The sequence below is a fragment of the Citrus sinensis genome, chromosome 8 (genome assembly GCF_022201045.2).
Source record: "Citrus sinensis cultivar Valencia sweet orange chromosome 8, DVS_A1.0, whole genome shotgun sequence".
Lineage (NCBI taxonomy): Eukaryota > Viridiplantae > Streptophyta > Magnoliopsida > Sapindales > Rutaceae > Citrus > Citrus sinensis.
The window spans coordinates 13709193-13727788 of record NC_068563.1 but is presented as its reverse complement, the minus strand read 5'-3'; the positions used below and the strand labels follow the sequence as shown (position 1 = coordinate 13727788).

At 30.4% G+C, this 18596-nt stretch overlaps 1 protein-coding gene and 1 pseudogene across 1 annotated transcript; one reads left to right on the top strand and one right to left on the bottom strand.

The window, feature by feature from the left end:
* The window catches only part of LOC127899326 (uncharacterized), a 106968-nt pseudogene that overhangs the window by 42608 nt on the left and 45764 nt on the right, over nt 1–18596 (top strand).
* LOC102621261 (bifunctional riboflavin biosynthesis protein RIBA 1, chloroplastic-like) lies at nt 9167–13743 on the bottom strand. The gene is made up of 7 exons (XM_006492553.3): nt 13537–13743; nt 12318–12714; nt 11976–12197; nt 11205–11527; nt 10860–10989; nt 10005–10301; nt 9167–9717 (listed from the first exon to the last, which is right to left on the bottom strand). Exons 1-7 carry the CDS (start codon nt 13590–13592, stop codon nt 9448–9450), a joined length of 1695 nt encoding a protein of 564 aa, XP_006492616.2. The 5' UTR covers nt 13593–13743; the 3' UTR covers nt 9167–9447.

Genomic DNA, 18596 nt, shown 5'->3' with positions numbered 1-18596 from the left:
GAATGAATTTATGTATCTTAGAGCCAAAGTCAATGACACTGGCTCATTAATTTCAATTATTGTTGCTTCTTCTGGCTGCAAAATTTTCACCACAAAAGCAAACAATATATCAGATCCAGCATTTTACTCAGAATATAGAATTGAGATAGCTATTTACATTGGTGCATAAAAAATTAGTTTAGGAAAATACCTGGTTAGACTTAAGTTTCTAACCAGTAAATTATTAAAATAAGGATATTCTAATGAAGCAAATTACCTCCACGAGTCGATTACGGCAGCTGTCGATGACGAGACAACTACAGCTGTGACCCACGACTGCTGTGAATTTGGGAGGGAGAAAGAGTGACCCACCGGTGCTGGATTTGGAGGGGAGACAGAGAGAGTGACCTGGGTTGCTGGATTTAGCCGGTAGAGAGAAAGTGATACACGGCTACTGGATTTGAAGGGGGCAGGAGAGAGAGAGAGCCGATAATGAGAAGAACAGAAGAACGGAGTGTGGGGATAGAGCGCGTGTGTTGTGAACAGCGTGTGTGTTGCAATTGTCAATTAACAGTGGTAATTTATAGTTACCTCGAAACGCACCGTTTGGTGCTACTTGTGGTGCTAAATGTGGTGTGAATCTCATTTTCCAAAAAAAAATTGTTATCCTAAAAACGAAAATAATATTTTTTCTGAAATTTTCTATCCCAAAAAATATCACAAATAATGTGGTATTTATTAATTAGTTGATAAGATAATATAATTAATTTATTTAAATTTTATAAATAATTACTAATCACTCAATAAATACCACACTATTTGAAATGAAATTTAAAATAAAAAAATTAGAGATATCTATAATCACTCAAACTTTAAAAAAGAAAAAAAGAACAGATAAGATACTTTATGTGACTGATCTAGAAATTTAGTCTGATAAGAAAAAATAGTTATTTGCTTTTACTGTTTCATGCAAATTGGTATAGCAGAATAAAATTAAATAAATAATAACAAAAATTATAAATATTATTGTCTCATCATCTGTTTATTTTCTTTTTAATTTTTTTTTTTTTGTTATTAAATGTAAAGTATCACGTCAACATAGATAGATGAATTTTTCTAATTGGCAAGTGCACATTTTTCATACATGACATTCAATAGTTTTGAGGAAGGATAGTTATTACTGAAGTACACGCTTAACTCCTTTTTGGGGCAATTTCAAACAAGATCAATTAGGATTTGCTTGTTAAATGTAAAGTCTAAAAATTTATTATTTTAAGATTTTATTTAATTTTTTTTTGTAATTTATATCTAATTTTTAGACATTTACATTTGAATAGAAAAAAAAAACTTTTATAACTTTTATCTGAATGAAAAAATATCAGAATAGAAAGTAAATATTATATTTCAAAAATATCTCTATTCAATATACTTATTTCATAAATTATAAAATATAATCCTTCTATGATCATTTACATAAGTGTTAAGTAACTATTTTTAAGATATTTTTTATTTATAAAAATGAACAAGATGTCACTTATATTTTGGTATTAAAAATAAAAAATACATGTCATTCAGATATTTATATTCAAATTTAGGCTCCGTTTGGTACAGCTTATTAAATAGAGCTTATAACAGTAGAGCTTATAGCAGTAGAGCTTATACCAATAGAGCTTTTGGACAAAAAGTCATTGGGTGTTTGGTAGTCAATAAAAAAAGCACTTTTGAACCATTAAACTGTGTGATATTTTTTATATTATATATTTTTAGAAAAGCTCTATAGTCTCTACTCCCAAAAGCTCAAATTTTGGGCTTTTACTAGTAGAGGTAAATTAGCTTATTTAAGCTAAAAAAACTCTATTAAAAAAATAACCAAACACCATAAAAAATTTTAAAAAGTGCTTATACGATTAAATAAGCACTTATGGCTCTTAAATAAGCCATACCAAACAGGCACTTAGTTAAATTCAAACCTATTCAAATTTCAAATAAAAAAATATTATTTTAATCTAATACAAACACAAGATAAAGTTGACAAATTTTGATTGACTTAAGATGGCAAAATTATCGATCATGTCATGCTCATGCCACTTATCTAGTAATTCTGTTGAATTTAGGTTTAGAATTTAAAATGTATTGAAATCGGGTTACAGCATAATTAACCATTCAATTAATCATATCGTATTTCATTTATGATCCAATAATATTTTTCTTTTCTTTGTATATTTGCAATCTTTTAAAATAAAATATGTAATATTTGAACAAAAATTGATTAGATTTGGTAAGTACCGCTAATAGTAATCTAGAAAATAACAACATAACACTTTCTAAATAATATCTCAAGAGATTTGATCCCAAGTGTATCATTTCTCTATTAAACAGTTAATTTTTGTAATTTATGAAATACTTCTTTAACCATTCCACCATCTAAGTAATTAATATTACATTACTTATGATAGAATATTTTAAAATATCACTTTCAAAATATAGCACCAACAACTTATTATCATATCATTAAGGATAAAATATTTAAAAATGTTATTTTCGAATTGTAGCATCACTCTTCAAAATAAATATTGAAAAAATAGAAAATATTTAGGACGAAAGTGAAAAGAGATACGGTGCTTTTTTTTCCCTCCATCTGCGATCTAAATGAATTTGTATATACCAATGGGTCTTTGGTCCAGTGGGAGAACCCTTGCACTTACAATGTTGAGTGTGAGTGTAAGGATTCGAGCCTCCATAAAAGTATTTATGGGGGTTATTTACAATCCCCCCTCAATTATCAAATAATTGAGTTGAGTCAGTCTATCCCTCACGAAATGTGAGTGGAGTGGACAGCCCTCGAATATTTGAGAGGGTTTAAAAGAATCTGAACTGCGCTTCAGAATAGTACATGCCACGAAGAAGGTCTCAATTGTACAATCTGTTTGTAAATATTAATTGTAGTACCTGATGTAATATCAATAACAATCCTGTATAACAGTATTAAAAAAATGAATTTGTATATGTATGAAATATGAATAAATCTTACTATATAAATCTAAATAGTACGTTTGTTCTATACTATCTTGGTCCCCCAATTTACCCCCAATTTTGACTCAATTACACAACAATGCCTCATGGTTTTTGAAAATAATAAAAAACTATATGTTTTGAAATTTTAATAAATAAGCCCTAATTAAAAATTATTTTTCTCTCTTTCTTGTCAATCCCTCTCGTACTCCATCTTTTTTTTCCTTTTTCTTTTTTAAAAAACTTTTTTTAATCTTGTTTGTTCTTCTCTCGTTTTATTTTGATAGATTTTCATAGATAATTTTGGATTTTTGAATTTTCAAAGATATTAAGAGAGATTTATAGCAAATCAAAAAATTAGATTTGATGTACTATTGACTATGTCAATTTGGTCTCTCATTTACAAATTAATTTTGTTGCAGCGTTGGTCTCTCAAATGTTTAACTTTTTTTTTTTTTTTTGATAGGAAAGTGTAGCTTTCATTAAACCAAAACAAAGAATGCATGCTTAAACTCTAGAGGGAAATTTTCCTTCAAAACAACAAGATCAGTCTTTCCTAACGCCATTTTTGCTAATAGATGAGCATTAGTATTACACGATCTAGGAACATATCTTACCACAAAACGACTTAATTGATTCATTAAGGCTTGAATGTCTGAAATGATCCAGTGTATCTCTGTCATATTGCCTCCTTTGTTGTTGATCAAATCAGCTAGCACTTGAGAGTTAGTTTCCAGAATCACTGCCAGCAGACGTGTCTCTTTATCAATGCAAACACCCTATTTTATTGCCTCTGCTTCCGCATACAAAACATCACACTTATAAATGGTAGGTTTAATAGCTGCAGCTGTGCATTTTCCTATGGAGTCTCTTATCATGGCCCTTAGACTAGAGAATTTTCTCTTCGTGTCAGTGGCTGCATCAACATTGATTTTTACCCATCCTGGAGGTGGGGGAACCCATTCATCTTGTTTCTCCTTTTGCAAGTTCTTATCATTCAACATATCTGGGAATTGGGTTCTTTTATATGCGCCCCTCACTGCTTCAGCCTTGGCCATCAAAATACCTGGATCTAACTTTGCCCCTTCAATCACGAACTTGTTTCTCGCATGCCAAATAATCCAGAACAAACACATGAGAAGCTCAAACTCATCTTTACTTAGACTTCTTTGCAGCTTTATCAATTCTCTTAACAGATATGGGTTCCCCATCTCCTTTACTGCATCAGCCAAAGGAGAGAGCTGCTAAACTTTTTTGCTGCCTTGCAGGCCACCAGTGCATGTAAAACATTTTCCACTCGATTTCCACAACACTTGTAGTGGCCCTCTTGAATAATTTCACGCTTACAGAGATTCTCAGTTGCTGGCAAGAGGTTTTTTGTCGCCTTCCAAATGAAAATTTTTATCTTCTCAGAAAGGGGGAGCTTCCAAATAATACTCCAGTTGCTGCTATTACTGCTCAAACATCCTGGGGAATCCAGGAATTTCATGCTAAGGGCTATTTGGTAACCGCTTTTAACGAAATATTCTCCTTTTTTATCGTAGTGCCAAATCACTTGATCTTTTCTCTTACTTCTTGGTAGAGGAATGTTTAGAATTGTCTCTACATCTTCTTTTGAAAAGATCTTCTGGATCAAGCCTGCCTTCCACTTGTTTTCATTGTCTATTAGCACTGCAACTTTGGCATCTGCTGGCAACTTTAGTTTGAAAATAGGTTTAAAGGTAGCTAGTCTTGGTAACTAATTACCTCTGAACACTGAAGTGTCTTCACCATTGCCATTTCTCCATCTATACCCTTTGAGTAACACTTGTCTTCCCTACATTATGCTTCTCCAAATGTAGGAGGGGTTTGAACCCATTGAAGCATTCAAAAAATCAATTTCTCTGAAGTATCTTGCCTTTAGAACTCTAGCTGCCAACGAGGATGGGTTTTGAATCAATCTCCGTCCTTGCTTTGTTACTAGAGCTTGGTTGAAGCTTGATACATCCCTAAACCCCATCCCTCCTCAACTTTTCGCTTTGCTCATCTTTTCTCATTTTGTCCACGGAATACCTTTCTTATCCTTTTTATTGCTCCACCATAACTTAGCAATGACCTGTTGGATACTGTCACACAACCCTAGAGGGAACTTGAAGACACTAATCGCATATGCTGAAACGTCTTGCGCAACTACCTTAATTAAGATCTCTTTTCCTCCACTAGAGAAACAGTTCTGCTGTCAGCCAAAAATCTTACTCTAAACCTTGAGCTTCACCTCATTGAAAAAATCTTTCTTCTTCTTACCAATCATAGAGGGCAGCCCTAAATACTTCTCATTCTTCGAGACCACATTGAGTTGGAAAATTCTCTTAATGGCTGAAATTCGATTCTCCTAGACATTACCACTAAAAAACATGCAAGACTTTTCAAAGTTGAAGATTTGTCCAGATGCCGCTGCATATCGATCAAATATGTCCTTGAGGTGTTGACAGTCTTTGAGTGAAGCTCTGGAAAAGATTAGATTGTCATCTGCAAACAAGAGATGTGAAATAGATATATGTGTTCCAAATCTCAGCCCCTGCATTTGATTTTGCCTCTTTGCCTGTACCAACAAATTAGAGATTGCTTCTGCACATATTATAAATAGGTATGGAGCCAAGGGGCATCCCTGTCTCAGCCTCCTTTTGGGGGTGATCATGCCCTTAGGAGTCCCATTGATGATAATTGAGAAATATGAGGTAGTCAGCCTTAAGAATTCTCATTCCACTCTATCGTAAGCTTTGCTGATGTCAAGCTTCAACGCCACCAACCCCTTTTTTTTACCTTTACTATATCTAATTTTGTGGAGACATTCATACCCAACAATAATATTGTATTTTATTAATCTATTGGGGATAAAAACACTTTGGGATGGGGCTATCACGGTTTGAAGGATAGTTTTCAGTCTGTTAGCCAAGGCTTTTGCAACAATTCTATAAATGACATTACATAGACTTATTAGTCTAAACTCCGTGACTTTCCTAGGCTTAGCTGACTTAGGGATTAGAGCAATGTAAGTGTGGTTCAAGGGAGCAATGGTACCTACTTCGTTGAGTATGTGAGGTATGTGGTGATTCCTCCTTTGACTACTGTCCAATGGTGATTACTCTCAAATGTTCAGCTTAATTTGGCAATTTTTGTCGCAATCAATAAATTTAATGATTAATTTTGTTAATAACTATAAATAGTTTTAATTTTTATTATATATAGAGGCCCAAGATTCAACTTCTCTCTCTCTCTCTGCATATTCTCTCTAATCCTTTCCATTTCCCAACTACAATTTCAAAGTTTTAATTACTAACATTGAAAAGAAAATGCTTAAACAAGTGTTGAAACTATATTGAGTTTGATTGGACAAAAATCACACTAAGAGCATGTTTGGGATAGTAGTGCTGCCGAACAACTTATTCATGTCAAATTATATCATTGTCATCAAAAACTTAAAAACCATAAGTTTTTGGCCAAATATGAAAATAACCAAACAATGAACAACTCTTTTTAAGTTTTGACCAATTAAAGGATTTTGATCTATCTATGTCTATCTCTTAAGCTAAAAAGGACACAAAATCTCTTCTCATTTTAGTTCATAAAAATCAAATCAATAAAATTACTAGAAATCTTTATCTGAATTATATCTGTGTTAAATAGTAATGAGTAAACTCATAATAAATCCTACCAAATATACACGAAACAAAAATGGATAGTTAATCTACCAATACTTGGCTCCATTTTTTTGCTATAATGAAAGCAGAAAAATATTTCCCAGTTCAATTCTATAATTTAACAACTTAGGAAATAAATAAAAAATTTCAGCTTTAAAAAAATAAAATAAACAATATTGAGACAGAAGACAAAAAATGGCAATATGAAAATGTCTTATAGGTTCGGTGAGGAGAAGATAGGAGGATGATTAATAGGGGATTCAATGACAGTAAGATATTAAGGTAGCGTTTACTTTTGGATTGAAGTGGAAATCCTAAGGAGTGAGAATCCTAGGATTGGGAGTGTGGATTGGGAATGAGATTGTTTACTTGCACTGGAATGAAAGCATGGAATGGAGATCAGAATCCAATTTATGTGTTTACTTTGTCTTGGATTTGGAGTAAATAGTTTGAAATTACAATTTTATCCTTATTTAAAGAATTATAGTTTTTAATTACAAAGTTAATAAAAATATATTTAATGAATAAACATTTATTTTATTATATTTGTAAATTTATAATAATTATTAATATTCTTAATTATGAACATCACAATTTTTATTAATTTTAATTTTCATTATATAAATTAAAAATTGTTGATAAGGGCAATATAAATGAAATATTTTTACTATTAACATAGTATGAAATTAATATTTTCTTAAAATAAAATATTTATTAGCATTAATTATAAATATTAAATAAATATAATACTATTATTTTTAAATAAATATAATAATATTATATTTTCAAATAAAGATGGTATATAATAATATTATTAATTCTCTATTAATATAATAATATTATTTTTAAGTAAATTAAACTTAGAATCAAACCCAATTATTATTTAGTTAAATATAATATTATTATTTAAATATTTATTAACTATAATTATAATAAATTTAATAAAAAGAATGGTAAATATAAAATGAAACATTATTTTATTTAATATAATTATATTAAATTTAGCATTTATTAATATAATATTATTTAGTACAAAATTAATATTTTCTTAGAATAAACCATTTATTATTATTAATTATTAATATGGAATAAATAAAGTACTATTATATTTAAAATAAATATAATAATATTATATTATTAAATAAAGATAACATATAGTAATATTTATTAATTCTCTATTAATATAATAATATTATTTTTGAGTAATTTAAACTTATAATCAATGCAAATTATTATTTAGTTAAATATAATAATATTATTTAAATAAATATTATTTATTTTATTTTATTAAATATAAAATATTAAATCAAATTAAATTAAAAAAATAGTAGAAAAAGGAGAGGTGGGAGTGGATTTAATATAAAATATTAAATCAAATTCTCACTCCCACCTCTTTCCATAGAAGTCCTACTCCCACTCCCTGCTCTAAAAATAAGTGGGGCCCACGGAATGAGATTCCCAATCTTTCTCCAATTTGTTGAAATAAACACTAGAGTTGAAGGAATCTACACTCCTCACTTTCACTGCAGAAAATAAACACAGCCTAATTATATTTCTTTTCCCTTGACTTCTTAAGAAACAACAGGGATTGCAATGCTAACAATCTAAGCAAAAACATGCTTGCCGTTGGAATAACTTGCAATTCTTGCATTGGATCACAAAAAGACAAGTTTAGGGGTAACTTACAACTATGACAAAAGTGTTAGATTAGAAAATTAACACATTCCAAAACAATCAAATGATTAAAATTCAATTATATTTAGTGTTGAGTACAAAATACAGAAACAAAAACTCGCGTCGAACTAACACAATTGAAAGAGCAAGTCATTCTACCGAATATTTTTATAACTCCCAACTTTATTGTTGAGAGTTTGGATGCTGCCATCATCAGAACTTCATCACCCAATGACACCTAGCCACAAATCCACTTTGTGTTTATAATAAATTAAGTTTTGAAAAATACATGTGGCAAAAATACCCCCAGTGATGTGTGCTAGCAACTAAAAGTGCGTTTGAGATTGAGATTGGACAGTTGTATTTTAAAAATTACAACAGTAAAGTGTTTGGTAAACACTAGTTTTGTAACTTAAAAATTATATTGATATAATTTTTTACTTGTATAATAAAGAATCTAATATATCTTTAATAATTTTGTTAAAATTATTATTTTAAATTTATATTTACTACATATTATTTACTTTTATTTTATAATTATAACTTTTTTTTCACAACAACTATATGTTAAAAGCTACAACACCTCAAATCTCAAACACACCATAAACCACCTAAAACATCCTCACCCTATTGAGTTACGCAGATTTTTTAAAGATGAGTACGTGCTTATTTTACAACTTTCTCTGCCTAAAGTGATGAATAATAGCGTTTGTATCTCTTCCCCATGATAATAAATATTGGATCATGTCATGCAGGTCAGTAGTCAAAGATTACATGGCCTAGCAATGTTGATGAAAAGAAAATTATACCAATAGACAAAATTTAGGAACTTAGCATGCCTATCAAAGGACAAGCCAAAATAATTGGATTTCTTCTGCTAATTTACACCAGGGAGAAAAATAATGAATCGCTCTTCATCAGTGCAATCAACATCAACATAGAAATTGTTTGAATTGCTGCTTATGTATGCATACAATATTGAATTTGAATCAATAAATAAATTTTGTATTCTGAGGTGATAATGCTTCCCTTTTTGTCATGCCAGAGTCTATCTTCAACTCGTACTTGAATCACGTGTCCAAACCAAGTAAATTAGTGCAGCTTACGAGTCAGATACAGTATCAGATGAAGATTTGATACTCGGCTTACCGTTACCGTTAATGAGATTTGTTAACCGGCCATTAGATTCTAACCCATAAATGTGACCCATTTTAGCACGTTTAGTCTCCAGATATCTCTTGTTTTCCTTTTTAATGGGAGTTATTAGGGGAACCCTTCCTGCAACAGCCAAACCATAACCCTTGAGTCCAACATACTTCGAAGGGTTGTTTGTCATCAGCTTCATTGTTCGAACACCAAGATCCCTTAGCATCTGCAGATAAGGCAATATATTCAACATTTGCAACAGTTTTGATAATAAAATTGAAAATATAAAAATGCAACTAAATGTTCCAAAGAATTTTAGGGTTGGAATAGTTTCAAATAATAAATTTGCAAATTTTAATCTACTATAATATGATTCCCGACTCCATACGTAATCAGATAAATCATTGACTTAATTCTTGATTTCAACTGAACGCATATTAGACTGCAGATGCCAATGCAAAACCTTGTTTCTTAAGCAAAACATTTATAAGTGTTGTATACTCTCTTAAGTACCTGTGCACCAATGCCATATTCCCGTGAGTCAACAGGCAATCCCAATTCCTCATTTGCTTCAACTGTATCACGCCCATCGTCCTGCAAGTTATAAGCGCGAAGCTTGTGGCCTAAACCAATGCCCCTTCCCTCATGACCACGGAGATAAACTAATACACCCCTGCCAGCAGCCTCAATCTGCTGCATTGCAAGTGCAAGCTGATCACCACAATCACATCTGGCTGATCCAAATATATCTCCAGTGAGACACTCTGAGTGCACTCTCACAAGAATATCTTGTCCATCCCCAATGTCACCCTGTTCAGATCACATGCTTTAATTCAAATTTCTCTTTATAAAAGAAAATTATAAGAATCTACTTTAAGTTTGGAGAAATATCTTATCAGTATGTAGTAGTCAGTAGCAACTCAACAAATAGGCCTTAAGAGGACCTTAGAAAAGCCTCTACTAATTTGAATATAACGCCAAAAGGTAATCCCATAATCTCAAATCTTTTGACATGTTCATGCTCTTGGATGCATGCACAAAAAGATAACGACATAGAGGACTTTTACTAGTGTTATGATGTAAAACTAAATTTCATTTTTCAGTCTATATGTGTCAAATGGTACGGCATACCCCAAAAAAAACTAAAACATAAATATGCAAATAAACAAACAACAAAGAGATGAAAGAAAAATCATACTGTTTCTAGTTACTTTAATTGTGAAAAACACAATTCACTAGATACACCGGTTACATTTGTGATCCTTAAGATCTAAATGGCACAATTATAAGCGCAAGTTTATTATGCAATACCAACAGGTTATGACACACATCAAATTTACAATAAAGTATCTGAATAACACTGCTCACCTTAACCATTGCTATATGCTCAATTCCATCCAAAATTGATCTGTAACAGTAAGCAGTAAATGGACCCCACATCGTAGGTATCCTTGCAGCAGAAGAACGATCTACTAGTTTATCTCTCTTCCTCCTATACCTGCCAATCATTAAACAAATTGCAATTGGTCATTCGAAAGTAATAAGTTAAAAAATTTAAAAAAAAAAGGGCATGTGTACACCTAGACATCCAAAAAAGAAAAAAACTTATTCCCAGGAAAACAAAAATATAATAAAACAAAATCAAACACTAGATCTTGATGAAGCAGTCTAACAGGTAAGTCATAAGTTCATAAAGAAGCCCACCAAATTTACCTTATTAAATCAGCAATTGATATAATTTTTAAATTTTCCCTCTTAGCAAATTCACGAAGCTTTGGTAATCTAGCCATGGAACCATCATCATCCACAACCTCACACAAAACTGCTGCAGGGTCAAATCCAGCTAGCACAGCAAGATCAACAGAAGCTTCTGTATGACCAGCTCTTTTCAGAACTCCACCCTCTCTGTACTTCAGAGGAAAAATATGGCCCGGGCGATTGAAATCCCCAGGTTTTGAATCCCTAGAAGCAAGAGTCAAAACAGTTGTTGCCCTATCACGAGCTGAGACCCCTGTGGTTGTTCCATGTTTTGCATCCTTCAAAATCAGGTTAAATGAAAAAGTCAAGCTCAAAATAATAGTCTAAGAAATAATAATAATAGGCAGGTTGTGTGAAAGCTGATTAGAAAGAGGATTAAAATGAGGTAAAAAAAATAAACTTAATGTAACTAAATATCACAAAAACTCTTCTCAATTGGTTATATAACCCAACAACTTTTCAGAGAAGCTCATCGGTGAGAGCATCATTTGATTTACAATCATTGCATCAACGTATTTAGGATACTTCCCATGATTAGGTTGTCAATTATCTCATTCATAATTCAATTGCTTTTTCGAGGTGAAATACTATTATAATAAACTTTCAAAAACATATTTTTCTCCATTTGCATTATTTCTATTGAAACTATGATCCAGAGAACACACTGAGGACATGAAAATGATCATACATTCCAAATGTTTAGACATCAAGTTGAAAAATACATACCACTGTCACTGTGAATGCAGTACAAAGTTTCTCATCATTTTCCTTTTGTGCAACCATTAAAGGAAGATCCAGCCTCTCCAGATCTTCCCCCTTCATGCTCACGCAAACAATTCCAGTTCCATGTTTTACAATAAATGCCATAGCTTCAGGTGTTGCGAGCTGTGCTGCCATTATAAGATCTCCCTCATTTTCTCTATCTTCATCATCCACGACCACGACAAACTGCATTGCTTATTCCAATCAGCGAATATAAAAATAGATAAGTGAAATGATATGTAAGAAACAGGAAACAAGTTTAATACCATATTACAGGTCACATTTCAAACTTGAGAAACAACTAACCTTTCCTTGGCGAATGTCTTCAATGGCCTCGGGGATAGAAGAAAAACCTTCTGTAGGGCTATCCAAATCAAATTCATCATCATCACTGGAAAATCCAAAAGTTGTGGGAGCGGTATCTGCTGCAAGTGCTCCAAATGCTATTGCATCCGGTTGTAACTCAATCCCCACCAATTGATCATCAGCACCAGTACTTTCGGCCACAAGGTTATTGCCATTGGGATAAGCTAAAAGGTCACCTTCTCCAGATATCAGTGTAGCTCTAGTTTTGCCGACACCCTTGATACTAATGGATGATTTAGTAGCTAGCTTTACAAAGGCCAAATATGAAGAGTGCCCATTTGCCAAAAGTGACTTCGTACTGGGAAATCCACTAACAAAATTCACATTTCTGCGTGCTCTGCAAAGAATTTAATGTAACAAAATTAAATTTAACACTGTCCAACAGAGAAAACAGAAAAATAAAGTTGAGAACACTAGCCAACATAGTACAGATCACTGCATTTTTAGTTGAGGTTTGCATATGGAGAACTTTTAAAATGAATATCAACAGATTACCAAAATAACTCCATTTTTCTGAGCATAAAAAGTACCAAATTTTCAAAATTCCCTGGTAAAGAGTTCAATTGATAATATACTACAAACATTTTCCTTGTGTACAGAAATCGTTGGGGAAAGCATCTATTCAGTGAATCCCTATTGAGGTCCTTCTTGGACATAATCCTTTCTTAGACCATACGAAAATTGGGATTTTCCAACAGTTTTAAACAATGAAGATGAGAAACAGAAGCTCCTTGATTCAACTTCTATATGAATAATTATAGCAGATCTCATAATGCCGTAAGGAAAAGTTTTGTTACACATATCTAATCACAATTATAAAGCTGCAATCCCTTCTTTATCACTTGTTAAATCCCTTACAATAGCATAAACTAAAACAAAGCCTTAAAGCAGCTGGAAAAAAAAATCAACTTTTCTTGTCTTGTTTTACGAACAAAGTAAATTTCAATACAAAATCTCAACATCCATTAGCATGTTGGATCTAATCAACTTATTTAAAAATTAAAAGAAAAAGAATCTCCTCGGGACCTCAATTAAAAAATAAATAAAATAAAAGCATCATAACTAGAAATAGAATTATTAAATTGATTGTAAGCCATTGATTATATACACACATATATACTACAAAGAACATTCAAAATTGAAGAGAATTTTTTCTTACGGAGGAGAAGAGAGAGCTGAAGTTGAAGGAGAAGATATGTTGAGAGACGCCGCCATTAATTATTTTCCCCTTGTATTTGTTATGGGTTTAAGCCTCTCTCTCTCTCTCTTTCTCTCCAGTAATCTCTATCTCTCTTCTAACAACAACAAAGCTGAATGAGTCTTCGCTGTTTGTGTTTCGTCTTTAAATTGAAGCATGTGGTTCTTCGTTTTATATAGTATTTTATATTTACAAATGAATGAGAAGAGGAGGCAAATTGGAAGAAGCAACAAGGAAATACGTTCGTTGCACGCGGGCGACACCCATGCTTTCTTTGACCGAACCTGGTGAAATGTCAAAGATACCCCATTGGTAATGTTAAAATTATCAAAGAGACTTATTTATTTTCATAATAGTCATATAGTCCCATTTTAAACAATAATAATTAAATAAAATACAGTTGAGTGTGTCACTATAGTTAAAGGACATAATCAACTTAAGAAAGATTTCTGTGATTATTTCTGAAAATAATTGAATTTTTATGACTATTTCGGTAAATTATGAGGATTTAGTACCATCATTTATTTTAAGAATTATTATAATATTAGTTCAGTATTGATATAAAATGTGCAAGATCATTTATTGGTTTTAGGAAACCTTGCAAAATGGTTCTTGAAATAATTATTGCATCTTAGATTAATTGAGATAGAGAAGAGCGAACCTATGATGTGGCCGTGGGGTCTGCCCATGCCGATGGCGAAACATCCTAGGTCAAAATAAGAATGTAGAAAAGAAAAAAGGTTTTAAATAAAATTTAGATGGGGCACATTTAAAATATATAATGTTATCAAGGATTCATTGTTGTCGTGGACTTGCGAGATAAGGGTCAAAATTGATGTGCTAGAAAAAAATATGGAAAATTTTGAAGAAATTTCTAACTTTATTTTTAAAAAATGGTTTAAAAAACAATAATAAATTGGTTGTATACAGTGAAAATTCAGATATCTTATAAACTTGTAAGGCTGTGGTGGAAATAAGAAATAAAGATTCAATTATGATACACTCAACATGGTAAATTTGTAATAAATCTAATTGAAATGTATGAGATGAAATGGAGAAGATATAATGATTAGAGTAGCAGTACGTATCCCAAATTTTTTATCTTAAAAAGTTATCTCAAATAATGTGGTATTTATCAATTGGTTGATGAATTCAATAATGTTGATAATGCCAGCTTGAAGAATGATAATAACATATGTGATAATGCTAGCTTGAATGATGTCCATTATGCCCTGTCCCTCCAAATCTTTTGTGTAATTTTGTGTGAAACCGTAGCACACCAAAACTCATTCAATAAATGAATCAAACATAGTTTTAAATTAAATTTCAAACAATATGACTTAGGGTCAATTTACTAATGTTATAATTATTAAAATAATTGTTGTTAGTTATACTATAAAAATAATTAATTGTAATGAGAATTAGTTAAACATTTGAAAAAAATTATTTTAAAACTACTGTGAATTTTAAAGACAATTATATGTGTTTGGTAAATCTTATTGTTAAACTATCACAAGAATATAAATAACTTAATTGGATATAATATTAAATAAAATTTATTTACACATTTATAAATATGTATATAAAATATTTTTATTATGTATATAAAATATTTTATATCATTAATTTTATTTTTTATTTTCTAATTAATAAGGATAATTTTAAATTTTTATAATATATATAAGGATATATATGAAATTGTATTAAGTATATAATTTATTTTCAAAATCAGATTATGAATAGATACTCCTTCTTTGCTTTTCAAAATTTGTGATAAGATGGGATGATTTTGCCAAAAATAACTTGTAAAAAAATTTACGAAACACCAAATTAATTTTTAACTTTTCAAAATCACTTTTGAATCTCCTAAAAACAATATTAAATTGGTCCTTAAGATATAGAGATAATTGTCTGTAGGGTAAATTTGAATTTATTTTGACAGAATGATAATTTTTAATTTGCCCCCATTTCTTATTAAAAGGATAAAAAAAAATTAATCAATGCACCCCTCATTTATCATCATCTTATAAATAAATAAGAAAAAAAATTAAAATATTCAAACTTTTGAAGAATAAATTGAAGATTATTATTCTATTTGGGTGAATTAAAATTTACTAATGGTTAAAAGCAAGCATTTTATCTTTTGACTTAACCCAATGTCCCAATTCCAATCTCTTCGCCACCGATGATGTGAGCCCCACAACATTTTATTGTAATACAAACAAGTTGTTCACTCGGTAATAAATATTTATTTATTGAAATTGTTTAATATCATTTTTTTTATAAGATGTTTAACATCATTTTAAGATTGGAAAGCATTTGTTCTCTCATTAAGGAAATACCTCAAATTATTAATGCATTTCAATTTTTCTATGAACATTTCAAACAAATTTTATTGTTTTACCAAATATCTTTAAAAAACCGGTTTTCTATAAATAATAATAATAATAATAACAACCAATCCTGTACATTGCAAATATAAACATTTTCAAGTTATCAGATGCAAGAATTTTAGAATTCATAGCTGTAATTATTGCTCAATAACCAAATCTCTTTTCGTCATTCTACGTTCTTTTATGGAAAAGAAGGGAAATTACCATTTTTCTGTTAGAAATATGCAACATAACAATGGCGGTTTTTAGAAAAAAAAAAAATTATCAGTGGCTAATTTATAAACAATAAGACGTGAAAATAAAAATTTTATGGGCTAATGAATTTGTAAAAGTTATTTTAATAGATTTAATAGGAACTAAGTTAAATAATAGTAAAACTATTCATATGAGTTACTATGGATTTGTATTTTTTTAATTAAAGTGTGGGCTTCTATAATTCTCAAGGCTAAAGTTTAAATTTTATGAGTTTATAAGTTTATGGGGGCTATTTTTATAAGTTTAGTGGGACTAATTAACAACTTAAGTAATTTTCTCTTTAATTCTTTTTGAAATTATTTTCTCCAGCAGGGGCTTAGTCCTCACTGGTCATGAGGTGGATCCACCTCTGCAACATTATAAGTACAATAAATTGCAATATAACTTAATAGCAACAACAACAACAGCAATAATAAACAAAGTCGGATAAGTGACAAAATTGTAAGGTGCTTTAGGTTTGAATGGCAACTATTTCATGACGAATTAATTTCAACACACCTTTGGATCGTTTCAAAGTGAACTTTCAGTGTGCTCGACCTCTTAAATACGAAATAACGTCAAAAGAATAATGAATTGTGCGATGCATGTAGTGTCTTTAAAATGAAAGGAGCAGCCAATTTGTAGACATTGAGAGGGAAATTTTGGTCTTTAAAATGAAAGGAGCAATCAATTTATAGACATTGGGAGGGGCATTTCGGTCTTAAATAAGGAGGTGTAACAACTACCTTAAATTTTATAATTTTATAAGACCGACCTGACACAATTTGGGCATACAGTTGCATAGGCAGGATGTGGGTGCATATGAGTCAAGCTAATTGGGTTATGATTGCACCTCCTTGCGTGTAAAAAAGTCTATATGCTTATATTATTACCCATATACACATAAGTAATTATATATCAACTTTTTGTACCTTAATTCTCTTTTCCATGATGGATAAATGTATTTTCTTTATTTTTTTTTAATTCTATGGGTGCGTGGTAATTTCTCATTCACTTAAGCATTATTTTGAATACATAAGTATATCATTCTGAGGTACTTACAAAGGAGTATCCAAAACAATTTCAAAGTTTCATTTACTCTAATTGAATCCCACTCAAAATAATCACTTGTGAGTTATTTTCAACATTTTTTACCTTGTAGATGATAAAAGGTAAAAGATATTACAAACATTTGAAATCTATTATTTTGGCACTCAAAGTTTCGAATAATACCATTTTTATACCTTACCGTTGATAGGTCTGGAATTTATTAGGAAATCTTTATGAAAAGATAATTTTGCTTTTATAATGTAATTTAGCATTATACTGAAGAACACTTTTCAGCAAAGACTAGATAGGATAAATGATGTTGGATTTAGAAGTATTGTTGTTTTGAAGCTCTTGATGAGGATAACAAAAAATATAACAATTTTTTTTTCTATCTTTAGATACCTCAAAAATATGTTTAAATAATCTGAAGTGAGATAGTCTCTATCACGCATGCAGTTGGATCATCTAGTTTCATAATTTTATTCGTTTTTCAATAGATATTCTAGAAACAATTGTAGAGTTACAAACAATTTATGCAAATTGATGTAACAAGATGTGATAAATTGATAAAATTATTTTTAAAAAAATCATATGAGTCCTATCATATTTTTAATTAAACTAAAAATAATATGTCACATCAATTTATTCAAAAATATTTATGCTATATTATTACTCATAATCGCAAGTCGTTATTGGAAAAAACCATAATAACGATATCCAATTAACACATGAAATTGCGTGATTTGATGATCTTATATATGGTAACGTGGACTGAATATGCTATTACAAATGATGACTTATATGGTAACGTGGACTCCAAATCTTATCAGAAATGATTATTTATACGGTAACTTGAACTTAGAGGTTGTAAAAATATTCGTTCGGTCTGGACCTGGACCGTACCCGGGTGTTATGGGTCGGGTATTATTTAGTCCGGATATGAAGTCGGGTCAGTCTTGAGTATCACTTGATAAATTTGGAATTCAAATTTTATTAAAAAATATTAAAATATATATATATTATTTTAAATATTTATATTTATTTGACTAATTTATTATACATATATAAAGTTTTAAATACTTAAAATTTATGTTTTCATGTCAAATTTTATTGAAATAAATTTAAAACTTATAAAATTATCAAAAAATATAAAAATATATACACATATAATATTAAAAAATATAAAATTCGGGTACCCAAATTAAAACTCGACCTAAACCCGAATCCAGACCGATTGTATCCAGACAAAATCCGGTCATTGCAATACACAGACCTGATCCGAAGTTTTGCCATCCCTACCCGGACTCTGAATCCTATTAGAAATTGATGACGTGTCATTTATAT